This window comes from Etheostoma cragini, chromosome 7, assembly GCF_013103735.1.
Source record: "Etheostoma cragini isolate CJK2018 chromosome 7, CSU_Ecrag_1.0, whole genome shotgun sequence".
In the NCBI taxonomy this organism is placed as follows: domain Eukaryota; kingdom Metazoa; phylum Chordata; class Actinopteri; order Perciformes; family Percidae; genus Etheostoma; species Etheostoma cragini.
In genome coordinates, this window is record NC_048413.1 from 20,376,626 (window position 1) to 20,392,851 (window position 16,226).

At 40.0% G+C, this 16,226-nt stretch overlaps 1 protein-coding gene across 2 annotated transcripts in view; it reads right to left on the reverse strand.

Annotated features, from left to right (window-relative positions):
• Positions 1 to 13,100, reverse strand: part of sema3h (sema domain, immunoglobulin domain (Ig), short basic domain, secreted, (semaphorin) 3H) — a 54,278-nt gene extending 41,178 nt beyond the window's left edge. For both annotated transcript variants that reach the window (XM_034877266.1, XM_034877265.1), the window contains exon 1: positions 12,419 to 13,100. In XM_034877266.1, the coding sequence (XP_034733157.1) occupies positions 12,419 to 12,518 (100 nt within the window). In that variant the 5' untranslated portion in view covers positions 12,519 to 13,100. The remainder of the gene's footprint in view (positions 1 to 12,418) is intronic.
• Positions 13,101 to 16,226: the final 3,126 nt, after the last annotated feature.

The following is a 16,226-nucleotide window of genomic DNA, read 5'->3' on the forward strand; positions in this document are numbered from 1 at the left end:
ATTTGTGTGTGTGTTAGTTGTGGGTATTTTTATCCATGGTGAACATTAGATTAAAGGCTGTTAGTCATGGGAGCTCTGATGGACTTCGATGTGATTAGAGCAAATGTGTGGCGTGTGATACAGCTAAGAACATTCCTGCATTGCACTACAAACACACATGCATGCATGCACACAAGGGGACACACACACACACACACACACACACACACACACACACAGCAATGCATTTGTGTGGTGGGTTTCTCATGGACAAAAATGCCTGCACACATGCAGAAAGACAGCTAAAGACTTGATACAACATGCAGGTAAATACAACTGGATGCCAATTGTTTGGTAATATGCCTCAAACGTACACAGGTTCTGGTCAACAGTCAGTGCTCAACCTATATCAGGTTGCAAGTAACCATAGCAACAGTACTAAATAGGTAAAGCCAGAGATTCTCACACAGTTATTGGCTGTGGGATGCCACAAATATCAAACAGTCACTGAACGAATGTGTGTTCTTTTATTCAATGAGGTCAGGGCTTCTTCCCTAAACTACAGCCCATAACAGCCAGGCTGGACAGTAAAGATGGCAGCACCACACTCTGTCTGTACCAATCGTTAACAAAACCGTCACTGTCAAAGCTTCAGATGTGTTGGGAAGTGTTGGTTGTTTAGTGATAAGAAATCAACAAATTACATTAAAAAAAAATGTGACAGGTTACTTCGAAATAACAATCTCAGAAGAGAATAATCCCTAGTAGTCGCTAAAGACTTTTTCCAGTGATGTTTGAGATATATGCTTGTGGGTGGGCAAAACCAGATGTGAGTGGGCTCAAAGGTGACGAGGCTGTCCAAAGATGCATGGACATCACAGCAACCAAAACAATGGAGGAAAGCCATGTGACAGGACAACTCTGCTCCATCTGTATCCATCAGGTAAACAGTGAACTTCTGCACTGCGTTCCATGTTTGCATCGCAACACATCAGGACTGAGATGACAACTGCACACTGCTGACAGGTAGGAGGTTTGCTCATTTGGTTGGCACGCAGGCAGTGCTGCTGGGTTATTCCACAGTTTGTGAGTAAAAAGACAATTTAGAGGAAACCTTCCCAACTGAGTGCAATAGTTGCAACACATATAAAATAAGCTATAAGAATAGTTCTGTAAGCCTTGCAGGAGTTTGCACTGGCACAGTGAAATATGAGTGACATATGTGAAACAAATGAGAGAAAGGCTGATGAAATAATCAAGTCTGTCTTTCAATCATAATCTCACTCTAGGGAGTCCAACTTTGTTATTTTCCTGGTGTATTACCGTATGTTCTCTTTGTTTTTACATCCAGACGCACCACTTTTTGACATGCACGCACGCACATGCACACACAAGCTACACTAATCATTGATTTATCCAATTATTCCCTCACAGCCTACAGCATCGTTCATGTGAGTGTGTTTGTAAGCTACACACGTGTGTAGATTTGTTTCTGTGTCTGTCTTTGTCTGTCTGTTCATCTACTCGCCAAGCTCCAGGGAACATTAGCTGTCTGGTGCAACGTTCCCAGGGGGAGGACTTTGTTGGCTGTGCCACCAGGGGGGGATGATGGTGGCGGGGGCGAGGAAACCGGGGCACATTTCCTGTGGAAATGGGGTTATCACTTACAATTACTGGTGCAATTACAGCAGGAGGCCTGCAGAAGCCTGGGAACGAAGCCTATAGGCACACAGATGGGCACTCATGTTTAGACATGCACAAGTATGTGCACACATACAAAATCATTTCTAACACACATGCATGCAGCTGTTTTAAAATCTCACTTTGTCTATCTCTCTTTTGCAAGGATCACACCACACTACATTTGTGTCTTTTGTGATGGTCAGTATGTCAGAACAGATGTTCTTGATGCCTTAAAGTCTACCGTGACTTCAGAATCAACCATGTATCGTGGCCTCTCACAACGTTCATAATATGTAAAGGTGATTGGGCTAGAATCAGTAATGTCAAAATCAATGGCATCCAAAACCTGTAACAGTGTCCTGGATCCAGAATCAGTTGTCCACCACTATGATTTTCTTTCTTTCTTTCTTTATTCCTTGGTTGGTTATAGCTACTGTGTATTTCAGTCTGTTGACAATGTGTTGAGGATCCCAGAAACATTGTTGAAATAAAACGGGTTGGTGATATAATGTATTAGATACTGATGCTATTGTTGAGGATAGTCATTGCTGATTATATTGTGTCAACTTTGTAGGCCGATATGCATGTTTCCTACTCTATGTAGGTTACTTTGACGCTGCTATCCTTGCACCTTGTACTGGTAATTATTTGTCCTTGTACTGTTACGTTTATGTTCCAGTTGGACTGTGTGTAGAATTTGCATGTATTCACGAGTCTTGTATGTGTTTTTATTTGCCGCACACCTAATCGCCCTTCCGGAACACAAATAAAGTTAAAGTTGACACTTCATGGTGCTCATTTTACCACATCTTCATATCGTACCAGCATTAGGCTGACATGTTTTAGTCTTATACATCTTTCAATTTGCCAGATTTATACTCTAATCCCTTTGGGCTTCATGCCCTTGGGTTAGGAACCATTGTTCTATGGTTACGTACCTGTTCCTACAAAAATAAAAATAAAATACAAACAAAAATGTAAATTAATGAATCATCATTTACACGCACATTAACTAATTCAATACGCATTGCTTCTATCTGTTCCACATGGATTTCAATCTCACACATTCACACACACACACATTGTAGCCAAACACACAGACGCAGTACGTCTGGACTGTGTCACTGACAAACCAGACCAATGTGGACAGTTTGACCTTCGACCTCTGTGCTTATGATTATTCATCATCATCAGACTGTCGGCCTGGGTAGCCGTGCTGCCGCATACAGACATTAGAGTCCATTCACTGTTTGCCTTTTTTTCATTCTTATTTATCCAAGAGCAGGTTCACTGAGAACATTCATTGTTTTCTCTGCTTCACATTCACAGTTACATCCAGTCTCATTGCCATTGCGGAACAATGTTGGTGGCTAAATGCTTTGCTCATGGCTAGACGGACAGAGATTTTTGATGGGAAAGTATAACAAGTCATTTTTTCTCATACTAAAATTTCTACTTGGTTTGGGTTTTTGAACACCCAATATTTAGTTCTCATATGACAAAGATGAAGAGAAAAGACCGGCCCCAGTTACAGTCTTGTCTCCTTCCAGCAGTCAATGCCAATTTCCTTAAACCACGAAGGTAATCTATCTCTTAACTTTAGCAAGTAGAGTGGAGTGTTAGTTCTTACCAATAGACTCATATATTTTGTAGAAACAGGTATGTTCTTCCCAATAGACTCATATACTGTATGCTCCATACGTAAGAGGACCTATCACAAGAGAAGCAAGCACCCTTAATGGCCTGGTGACAGATATTCAAGAAAGTGTACTAGCCTACTGTGTTCACTCTCAGACTAGTGAGTACTCTGCAGCAAAATCATCACCATGACCCATCAAAATGAAAAATCACCTATCAGTCTATAAATTGTCTGTGCCTTCTACTTCTTGGCTCAACATCAAAGCATTCTAGGCATACAGTATACTTCTTTGACATTTCCTTCAGCAAATGGGCAATAATGATATCTCAACATCTTAAAAATGGGCGCCTATAAGTAAACTGGCCTTCCTCTGAAAGTTATCTATAGACATGATTCTGCAGTAAATTCAGATTTATATTTACAATCAGCCTTTAGGGTGAAATTTATGACAAATGCCTAAAGCCCTGCCAGCAGACGATAACAACCACTATCTGTCTCTGTACATCCTCACTATTTTCTGATAAGTCCCGCTTCTATTTAAACAGGAAAAGGAAGTCTGACTTCCAACCTTTTGTGGCACTTGTCTTATGTTTCCATCACTGACACAACAGACAGGAACCACAAGAATTTGATTCTCGATTCTTGTGGTTTCTTCTTGTTTACGCAGCCTTGGGAATGCCAGATTGCTAACACCAAGGGTTAAAGATCAGATGTTTAGTGCTGGTGTACATGTAGCACTAATCTGAGGCTTGACTGACGTCTACTAGCTGCCATTTTCCTTTAAGTTATCTTAAACTCAATCAATCAGATTATTCACAATCAGTGGAGGAAAAGTTAGCTTACTTTGAGAATAAACCTATGAGTATGCACTACAAGTCTACACGCCCTCTATATCCTGCATCTCCAGTCCGTCCTAATCTACAGCTAATGGGGTACACTGCTGGTTAGAGTTGGTCTCAGCACTGTTGATCCCATCTACTTCTGGATTCCAGCTTGCCAACCAGTCAAGTGTGTCTTTGTGGATTAAATTCCCTCATGGAGCTAAAGTGAAACGAATGTAGTGAGTAATATATTTACAAAGCTGAAAAGAGTGACAACCCAAGATGTCCAGGTGAGGGTTACTAAAACAAATTTGAGGCAATATGACATTTAGTTTTGCTCACAAAAAAGGTTTATCCCCTGGCCAGTTGTGCACAACACTTGGGTAATAGGAATAAAAACCTTCTACATGTCTCTGCAATGTTACATAGGAAAGAAATGCTGACACACAGTAAGAGAGGTGAGAATCTCAGCTCTAGATTTTTCATCTCAGCTCTAGATTAAAACATGAGGGAAATAGGGAAGAAATATAAAACTTATGGTTTTTTTATTTATTATTACAGGCTTCAGGCTAAAGATAATCTCTGATATTAACACCAGTAACCTCTCAAGGGTAAATTTAAAGCATGTCCACTGTTGTCAGGGGCTGTTGTTGCCAAAGCAAGGGTGTAATTAGCCTCCCTTCACTGTCTCTGTCCAGAGAGAAGAGGAAACCCTCAAGCCCCTTAATCAGGTTATTTATGGCTTAATAGGGCCTAAGTTCAGTTAAAGTTTTGTTGCAAGAAAATCTTATCACATATTCTGGAAGGGAGAAGAAAACAATTAGTTGAGGAGGCTAAATACTTTTAAAGAACCTGGCTAACAGCCATACTTTATATTTTGTCAAATTAATGTAGTATTAAAAAAAACTGCAAAATAAGGTCTTCTTCAAGAGCAAATGACTGCCCTATTTGTGTTTTCTCGGAAGTACGGGATGGGCAAACAGCTGCCGTTTGACTCCAATAGCGACAAGCAGTGTAGCGCAACCGTTGGGGACTGCCTCCATTAAAATTAATAACAGAGAATAGCCTGATTCTGTGCCAGATAACCGTCCCAGTGAAATCCACATCTCAACAACATCCCCAGCCCTGAGCCTGGAAAGCACTGGCCTAGATAGAAACAGATCTGAAAGAATAAATGCATAATGAAATATCTCTTGATTTTTAATATTACTCTGAAGGCTTTTGTGCTTTATTACAGTGATACACAGAGAGAAGAGAAAGTTGAGGTTGGTGGAAAGTAGAAGAAGATGTACAACATACACCAAAGAACAGCTCTTACATCTTGACTTACAACCTAGACTTACAACAAGAAACATATCAAGTAAAACTGGAGCTTTTACCTAAAATTATAGTTTCATCTAAGTGCAGAATTCCTATAACAGCAAACATGTGAATGTGGTTTAGAGTCTCTGGTCTAATAGTGGCCATGACAGCTGACAGCTGCTGTTTCATGTGTCTGTAGGCTTGTTTTTGTCACAGACAACACAACTGCACAACGTCCTTATACTCTCTTAAAAACAGACAGCTCATCTAGTTTTGTATGAAAGCAGCTGTTTATGGTTCCTTAAATGTTGTCGCTGGGGATGATGGGCTTTGTCCTTCATAAAGTAACAACATAAAAATTAAAATTAAAAAAGTAACGCATTTTTGGTCTAAATTGAATTTTACAAACATGCACATCAGCAAACATGCATCCTGACAATGATGAACTGGTCTTGCGTTTAGTAAAACCAACCAATTTGCATGATAATAGCATGAAATTGAAAAGGACTCATTTGCATTTACATTATAAAGAAAGACACTGGGGACACAGTGGGATAAGTTTAAACGCCTGAATCCCAACCATAACGAGTAATCAGCAGTATGGGGGTCAAAGGTCAAAGCCAATGTTTTCAGTTATACCAAAGAAACTCATATGATTCAATTCCCATATTCTCTAGTGACTGACTAACATTACTAAATGTCTACGGTAAACCAATTCACTAAGTGAATGCTGTATGAATAAACATGACTTTCCATGTGGGAAAATAGATTCACACTGACTTAATCGTAAACCTTTCAAACTCCCTTTGAGGCATTTATGGAGCTTTATTCTGTGATTGTGACGATGAATCTATCTCATGGTCTCACGTCTGTGTTTTAAGTTTGAAAGTAACCGCTTTTGGTTTGTCCAATATGATTAGTTCAATAGACACAAACACACAAATGTCACTTTGTGTGTGTGTGTCTGTGTGTGTGTGTGTGTGTGTGTGTCTGAGTGTGTGTGTGGTACTGAGATGTTATCGCTAACTGCCATCAAGAAAATAACACTACCATCCACTGAATGGCTGGGATAATGGACTCATTACACGTGTTTGTGTGTGTGTGTGTGTGTGTTTGTGTGTGTGTGCGCGTCCACTCCCGCATAGGGGCGACATGAAGTTTGAGTGAATAACTGGGATAATTTTGTAATTAAGAGAGAGATGGGGGTTTTAGAGGTAATCAGGCATGTATTTAAGTATTTAAAGCTGGGTTTTTTTCAGGTCAGTCAGTCTGATTACACTTCACCAATCAGAACAAATCTCTCAGACAGTGAAACGACCTCTCTCTCTGTCAGACTAACAGCTCTGAATGTCAGTATTATCTCCACTATAACACCTGTCCAGACTTAGGTTCACAAAAGCTAAAAGGAAAAAACATGCATGCTGTATCCCATTCCATACTCAACATACAACATACTAAAATACCACAGAATATACTGTTTTTACAGTTAGTATAGAAGAAATTAATAAACTTTACAGTTTTCCAATCCAGCTATGAGAATGTGTATGAGAAAAAACTTTAGACGTTAACTACAAGCAACATCATCAAAACCATGAATGAAGCACTTAAATAGTACTACATTTAAAGGAACATGCCAACTCTTTGGGCCTTTAGCGTATTCACCGTATCCCCCAAAGTTAGACAAGTTGAAACATGCCCTTCTCATCAGCCCAAGTAGCAATGCGTCGCCTTTCTGATAATAGCTAGTAGCTAGTTGGAACCAGTTACCTGCAGGATCTTTGCTGGGGGCATCAGACAGAGATACAGCACACATGGAGATGAGAAGGGTATGCATCAACTTGTCCGACTCTGGGGGAGATGGTAAATAAGCTAAAGTCCCAATAAGTCTGCATGTTCCATTAAGTAACAGTATTTAACTATTAAGTAATACAAGTACTTAAATATGACATGAGATGAAACAAGGACATACTTGCTGGCAAAACTGATATTATTAATGCAACAATGTTATCTTATAATTAGAATAGAATAAGAAGCTGTGATATAAATAACATAAACAATGAAAGTAGGTTATATGTCTATAAATTAATATAAATAAAACTGGTAGAAAATGAACACAGTATAAACAACTTCACCACTACATTTTGCAGCTAATCTATTCCAGCCCAGTCTCATTGTTATACACAACTGTCTTGTTGTTGTCGGTGGTTCCTGGGCGCGGCAGTTTCTTTCCTTTCTTTTTTTCCTAACCACAACCTTCCCGTTGTTGTAGCTGGCGCGTTTTATTTCCCCTGTTGTTGCGTGCCACAGAGACTGCGTGTCCTGGCGCGAGTTGTTGTCGCCGTCCTGCGTGTGGCGTTTCATTTCCCCATTATTGCGTCCCCCAGAGCAGCCCAGTGTCGTGGCAGTTTGTGAAATGGTCACGTTTGAAAATTGTGACCTGTACAAAAATCAATAAATCAAAATAACATGACCATTTCTCAAACTGGCATGAGACCGAAATGTCTATTATTTGGGGAAGCTCAATTTACTTTAACCTCCATTTTAATGACGACAATAACCCCACTGAAAACAAAAGTGTTGATTTTGGACTGGAGGTCTGAACCAGATTTTCCCAGTTTGAAACCATTTGTACAAAAAGTGATGTACTTCTTGGTGAACACTTACACGTGAGCCACCATTCTCCACCATGATCACTGTCAAGAGGAGACAGAGAAACCAGCCCACCAATCCACATCTTCACTGTGTCACAAGGATTGCAACAAACGACTAAAGATAAGACATGAACAAAGTAAAAGAAGTTAAGGACATGCATGCCTGCTTCTGCTCCCAGTATTAATGTAAACCAAGGTTTTACAGACACCATGTACTATCCCAGTAAAGATTTTCCCACAATTTAGCATATGACCATATGGTCCAGCCATTTATTAAGTTTCCACCTAGTCTTGTTGTTGTTAGACTCTCCCTGCCTGGTAAACATGTCTTTCAAACACCATATTCACAGTTTATAATGCAACCATCCATCCCCTATGAGTTACTTTGTCTCTTTATTGTCACCTTTGCCACGGTGACCTTTCCTTGCCATTGTTGACTAAAGCCAGTGTTTGGCATTGTAGTTGAACTCACTATTCGTTATTAGAACTGGTCAGATTGTGTACTGTGAAGCCCCACTGCCCTAATGGAGAAGGTTCTGGCCTCGTAAAACCAGCAATCATGGAAAGTCCCATCTAGGGGCACTTATCAGCAGAGTGGTGCGGCAGAAGAGTGCTGGGTCCATAACCCAGAGGTTGATGGCTCAAATCCATCCTCTGCTAACAGCATTTTACTGGCAACTGGGCAACTCTGAAGACATTCCATATATACTGCAGTCACAGTAGACACTATTGGAAGGACTGTGTATCGCGTCACAAAACGTTTGCATGTATATGCATCGTTGTGCGTGTGCTTGCGATAAACAAAACAGGGATTTACTCATAGAAAAACAGCTCTTATAGTGCTACTAAAGGTGTAAAACTCTGAACTGTTTTCAGGGATCCTTCGGTTTTCTCATCTATTTTTCACACCAGCATTCAGTTTCTTTCAGAATTTTTCAGCTGTAAGCAGCTCCTTCATTTCTGTTGTGCATTGTATTCTTGGTCATTAGCACAATCAATAACAAATACTGACTGACTATAGTCTGCTCACTGACTGCACACACTTACTGAGTGAGAAATATACAGTTTTGTATTTTTGTCTAGAATATATGCAGTACATACATACTTAAAGCCTCATTACAATCAGAACATTGATCATTTTTGGGACACAGCTTTAGCATGACGTGGACTGGTAGGCTGAATGAAATAGTTTGCTGCTGCTGGCAGGTGAAACCTTTCCAAGGATGGATTTCAGAGTTTTGCCAGTGTGGTTTTGAACATGTTTCAAAAGCTCAGTGAATGGGCAGTTTCTCAGCCAGCAGAGGAAATGTGAAAATCAGCAAAATGAAGATGTTTTTAGTCTGCAGAAGTGTACATTGCAAAGTATTCTTTCAGTATCATGCATTAAAAAAGGGCCACACTCTTTTATAGAATGTTTGCTAGAGAAAGCACTACTACAGTTTGGGTTGAGATAAACACCCTTGATTGCTAAATTGATTTGTTGACTGTGTATTAAACAGTAATTTCACATTTAGTTTTTCTCTACATTCCTTTCTTTTTTTTCATATGTGTCTTATGTTGTACATTATACTGTGTGTTAACATGTTAATTGAATTACTGATCTCAATCTGCACATACTCCATATAATTTGGTTAGTAGTTTTTACCATCATCTGAAGCGGTTCTCTCCTTGTCATGTGTTTTTCTTGCTTTACTCTATCATTATTTTGCTGCTGTCTTCTACAGTGGTTGTCAGCTATGAGTTGAACAGATGAAATAAAGTCAACATGTACAGTGTCTCTTAACTGTTAAACAACCTCAGAGTCAAAGTGTTTAAGTGGAGCTGAAATCCTTTTCTAATTACAGTGATTCCCCACCAAAAAATCTCCTACCTCTAAAAACACCTCTGTGGTGATGGGGAAATGACCACAGCATGGAGCTCCCACAGAGAGAGAGAAAGAGTGCACACACACACACACACACACACCAGATAACAGGGACAATACAATCCCTATTACACACATCATATATTTCTTTTTGTTCTCTTCCCAAAGATGAACGTACTGGCCCCTGTGCCTATTAAATCAAATCAACAGCAGAATACACAACAAAGACTGAGGTGGGCAGATATCCTAGAATATTTAACCACACACACACACACACACACACACACACACACACACACACCTCTTCAAATGTTCACATTCTGATTTCATTAGAGCTAAATTCCCACCTTCCCTTTTCCCTGTCTGTACTTTCTAGGTCATGATTTGTCGACTTCAGTCTTATCACATCTAGCCTTCTTAACAGACCCTTTGTGTTTTGGCTTATGTAAGCATGTGTAATCAGTTGGTTTCTTACTCTACGGTGTCTCTGGTAAACATGATCAAAGGGAGGAGTTTAGCTTCCCGTAACTAAAGGCCTGGATACCTCAAAGAAGCTTTTCATTTGAAAACACATTACTGTAAATATGGCAAATCCTTTTTTTTTTATTAGAAGATGCAGGTTTCTCATTACTTATAAACGTTGTTTATACCTACAGTGAACAACAAAACACCCAACATGGGTCAAAGTGTTCAATCCCATCCTGTTTGGACACACACACACACACACACACACACACACACACACAACCTTGTGTGTGTGTTCCGCAAGGTTAAAACTAATGGCAACAACTATTAGAAGATTGTGCAGCAAACGGTGCACCATTTAGAAGGAGCTGTTGACTTCAATTCAACCATGCATAAACCTACTAACAGGAAAGACTGTGCTCTTGACTAACACTGGCATGTTGATTCAACAACATGTGTTTGTACAACGTGCTGCACAGTGGCAACTAACAAGTGCATGATGAAAAGACTGAGCCACTGAGAAAAAGAGGATAGTACATCAGAATGCCAGTGCACAATTCAGTTTTCTGACCACAGTAGATGCTAAAAATATAGCTGCAATTTTACATTTAATAATGGCTTTCCTTTCCCATTTTTATGGAGGATCTGTTTGGTCTTTCTGCTGTTTTTTTCAGCAACCTCTGCATGGATTTTACTGTGGCGGACAGATCGGCCTGGGGCCAAGAAATAATTAATTTGGTAGTCATCTGGATCCTCTGCCATCAGATGATTATTTCTTAGCCATGACTAAAACTAACAGACATAGACACTTGATTGGCGTGGGGGGGGGGGGGGGGGGGGGGGGGGGGGGGGGGGGCTGTCCTGTCAAGACTGAACAAATGTTGTTTAGGGTGTGAAGCATAATTGGTAAATTGTTTCAAAGATGTTGGCCTAAACTTGGATTTCTGTAAATAATGTTTTTTAAGAATGACTTGTACTCACCAAGTTCCTGAGATCTGGAAAAATGCTCAAATCGCCCAAAAAAAGGGCAAGGAACATGACAAGTCAGGCAATCAAACAGGTTTTAAACCATCTTCCAGTTTAGCCAAACTTTGGAAGAAAAAACAAAGGTGGATGGTAAAACTATAATCCAAACAGTGCTTTGTAAACATCCACCACAGATTTTAGATGGACTTAAAATCTTACTCACTCTTCTTTCTGTAAGTGTTTGTTCAGCTATCCAGTGTATTAAAAAAACAGAGCCACAATTCAGTTTACTTACAAATAAAGTAGTTAAGATAATCTGGCTAAACTATTAGCTTGTTTACAACCTGTCTGTCTGACTTGTGTTTCTAATTTTGCTGTAGCAATGTCACCATATCTTCAGATCTCAGAGATTTCTTTTCTGAGGACAATGTTATCATAACTAAAAGAAATTATTGACAAAACTATAAAAATCTGAACCAAGTTGGAATAAACTAGAATTTTTCTAAAATGTGTCTTATAACCTTATAGCCAGCTTTCACAGCTGTCCCTACTGCAATAGGCTGTAACCATTTCTAAATGCTGAATATGTAATTAAGAGGGGGGAAAACTCTATTTCTAACATTGTGAGTGTTTTGGAGAGACAAAAATGAGCTCTTAAATTATGCCACTTCAGAGGGGACCTCATGGTGAGAGAGAAGAGAACGTGAGGTGGGTGGGGGCTAAAGACGAGGCTTTCACAGCCAAACTTGACAACTGCAGGAAAATAAATGAATACAGGTGAATACGGAGATGGAGGAAGTGAGACCATGTGGGAAAGAAACAAAACGCGTAGAGGGACAGAATGGTATTCTATAATTTGTGCTCCAAATATCGCATAACAGTGTGTGGGCAGTAACAAAACAGGAAAAAAAGAAAAGTGAAAAATGAGACGGGGTGTGTAATTCCTGTCACCTGCATGTGTGTGTGGAGACTGAGAGTGAGACAGACGTCTTAGACAGTGACAGCAAAAAAAGACTTCAATCACTGAAAACCAAAAACAGCCTCTTACCGGAGTGTGTGAACTGCAGTCTTGGTTGAGATGCTCTCCATGCCCCCGTTAAGGTAGCCCCAAGGTGGGCCAGCAGGACCGCTGTCACAAGCGAACACATACTCCTCCTCACACACAACACGCACACTGAGTCCAAGTGTGAGTCCAAACCTACAGATTCAGGCAATTACAGTAACCAACCCAGTGGCAGTCAAAATCTCAGTGTTGCATTAAACACACACACACACAGAGGGATACACACTCTTAGTCCAAAGTGTTGTACTGTGAAAAACACAAGTCCAAGTCACAAAGATGCTGAATCCAAACAGTCTTGAGTAAGTCCAGATCCTGAAAATGCTTCACTGTTCATAACAACAGCACTCACACTTTACCATCTGTGTATTTGTGTGTTTATATTTTGTGATTGTGTGTGTGTGTGTGTGTGTGTGTGTGTGTGTGTGTGGGCTTTGGAGATGAACAGGAAAATGTATTCCAAGGAAAAACTAAGTAATCTCACCGCTGCCTCCTCGCAGCTTGACAACTCTCTTCTGTTCTGTCTCTCATCCCGGCTCCTCTCTGCATGTGCCTGCTCTCTCTCTCTCTCTCTCTCTCTCTCTCTCTCTCTCTCTCTTTCTCTCTGGGAGGGATCAAGATCCCAGATCATTTTGGCCACCCTGCGCACACACTTATGCAGGCACGCAAGTCCTTTCACTGCTCTGGGAGAACCTAGTTAAAGTGGAAATGAGAGAGACCAATCAGCTTTCATCTTTATTCCGATTTTTCTCACTCTTATTTTCTCAGTCTCTCACTTCCTTTCTTTCACTCTTTTTTGCACTTAGTCTATCACTTACCTCCTTTTCTCTCCCCTACTTTCTTTCTTTGTTCACATTATATAACTTATCACCACCAGTGATAAATCCAAGCTTTACAGAAGGTGCACAGTGACACAATAAAGTAAGAAAATAGTCAATAGCCATTTTGATCTGGTATTTTAGAAAAGTAAACAAAGATCAAATATGCAACAATAACAAAAGAAATCTGAATATGCATGCCAACATATACACATTTTAGAAATAGCCAGTTAAATTCAATGAACGTGGGTTTTCAGAAGCAGATTAAAAAAATATATTTAGATATGCCCATCAGAGTTGAGGTGCCCATTTGCAAATGTTAAGCACCCTTTATTCATTCATATGGCCAATAGGCTCCTGCCTCGGGACCTTAGACTGTATGCAGGAGATATGATCTAAGGCCGAGCCATGGAGTGCAATACAAGTACAGACTAAATAAAGATTGGTTTTTAGCCAATTTGCGTAAATCGTGGTACCCAGTACTGAGTCAGTCTAGCCCAGACCAACCTATGAACATAAAAACCACCGGGTCACCAATCCCACGCAAAGAATGGCTTATTTCAACCCAATATTGTATTGTTGATTGGGTTATTCAGCCATACCAACATGTTGTTATTATGACCCAGCAACAGTGCCATTTTTACATTTCTACTGGGTCATAAATTAAACTAAAAAGGGGGGTGTCATTTTTGAAACTACAATTTCTCTGCACCAAAGTCTCTTCCCGAGTCTCTTTCTCATTATTTTCTCCATTTCCACTCCCAACCCAAATGCAATGATTAAAGTCGGTGCCTTCCTTCTTGCTGTGTTATTTTAATTACATAGCTGCTCACTGGGGTACAGAAGCGGCGGTTGAATTTTTCACCATCTTCAAGTTCAATCACAGGCTAACACGGACAATTTATTCATTCTCCCAGATAAATAATGAATTTAGGCTGCGTGCAAATGAACAAGTGTACACTCTCTCCAATGATTTCTGATTCGTAAATAAATCATTTATTTTTCACACTTGTTTGCTATTGTATAATTGGAAGAGATTCTTTTCTTCAAATATGACCCAGACGTTTAATTATATGATCACAAGACTTGTTACCTGTTGATCACTTAAAGCTTTAATTGAATGAGGGCAACTCGGGTCAAACCCGCCTGTTAATTACATTTATCTAAATTATTCCCTAGAAGAAGACAAAAAAGTTGCCTTTTAGTTTACAGACTGACTAACCCGCCGTCAGTGATGATGTTTTAATAATGACCATTCAATGTTTAAGTTGTTCATATCATTGGGCAAAGTGCTGTTCTCTGCAGCTCAGTACAGCTCCATCATCCTCTAAAGACGACATGTTTTTCTCAGTTTCATGAACTTTATTATGGCTGTGCCATCGGTGTTTGAATTTAATCTGATGAGCAGGTGGCATGTTGCATGAGCCTCATCCAATAGTGTGTGAGTGGTGCCTGTTGTGTAACGCACCTTGAGCGGTAGCTAAGACTAGAAAAGTGTTTTATAAATGCAGTCCATTTACCAATAGTGGTAATATTACTTATTATTATTATTATTGTTACTGCTTAGCACTCAAGTCTCATTGCTGTGGTGGTTCTATTGTGGCCTGAGCTGATCTCAGCAAGACCTCTCAGTCAAACAGTGTAGATATTGCTGACTTTGTTTGCTTATTTTCTGTTGACGATGTTCATGTAGGTCACGCTCTTTACCTTGGGCAGTTGGATCTACGGCCAACAAAACAAAAGGGGCTCCTGTGGCTCAAGTCACCATGTGCATTGCATCTCTGAGGAGAAAAAAGCACAGTGCTGTCAGCTTAACCACGCTTGCCATAAAACTGACTTTGCCATAGGACCTCCTTAATTCTCAGTCCATGAAGACAGTGTAATTACAAGTTCTTCTTCACCAACCTTACCTGATCAGTCAGCTTGTTAATTACAATTGAAAACTTCCCAGCTGGGGTGAACAAAAAGCCTCTGATCTCTCTCTGACAAGTGATGTCAATTAGTCAATTAGCGTGTGAGCTCTGGCTGCTGGGATCATTACTGGTCTCAGATCTTACCGCTGCTATTCTCTACAAACCACAGACACACATCCATTTACTCACTGCACATTCCCTGGTTCGTTGGTTGAGTGAGAATGCATCATCTAATGAGTGCTCATTGTCATCCTCTTGTTGTGTATCTTTAGTTTCATGAGGTTTGTGCCCCCTTTTGAGGCTGATATGAAACCTAATGTCACTAATTCACAGTGTATATGATAGTCATGTTTGATGTAAGTTGTATGAAAGCTGGATTAAGCAGTTTCTCAACACACAAGAGAGGGGTTTTTTATGATACTGGCGACTGTTAGTAAGTTTTAGACAACAGGTTCCCATTACAGTGGGATTTATAAGTGAACTTGGGTCACTTAAAATGTCATATTTCTGTAAGGGCTTCAAAAAGTAGAGTTAACGGTATTTGTTCTTAAACATTTCAACATATTATCATTTTAATACATATATAACTGACATAAGAGAAGCTTATAGCACATATATAAAAATTACTTCTGAGCGGCTAACACTGTAACGTTAACTGTTAGCTAACGTTAGGTGTGTTTTTAAGTATTTCACATTTGTTTAATGTCATAGTGAGACAAGTGCACAGTGAGAGAGAGTTAGGTTAACAAAAACAACCTAAATCTAACAAAGGCTTACCCAAGTGTGAAGACAGGAAGGGGAGAGAAGGAGAGAGGGGACGACATGCAGCAAAGTGCCGTGGGTCGGACTCGGACCCCCAGCCGCTGCTAAGGACTTGGGGCACACACTCTACTGGGTGAGTTAGAGATAGCCCATAATATTAAAGATTCCTCTACACCACACCCGCGATGTATTATACTAACGGTAAGACCATAGACAAATGGGTAAGGCTGTGCTGCCATCTTATGTTTCTTCCCGCGCTGTACTCGATTGGGGAATCGGCCGTTTTTTTGGAACACCAAATTC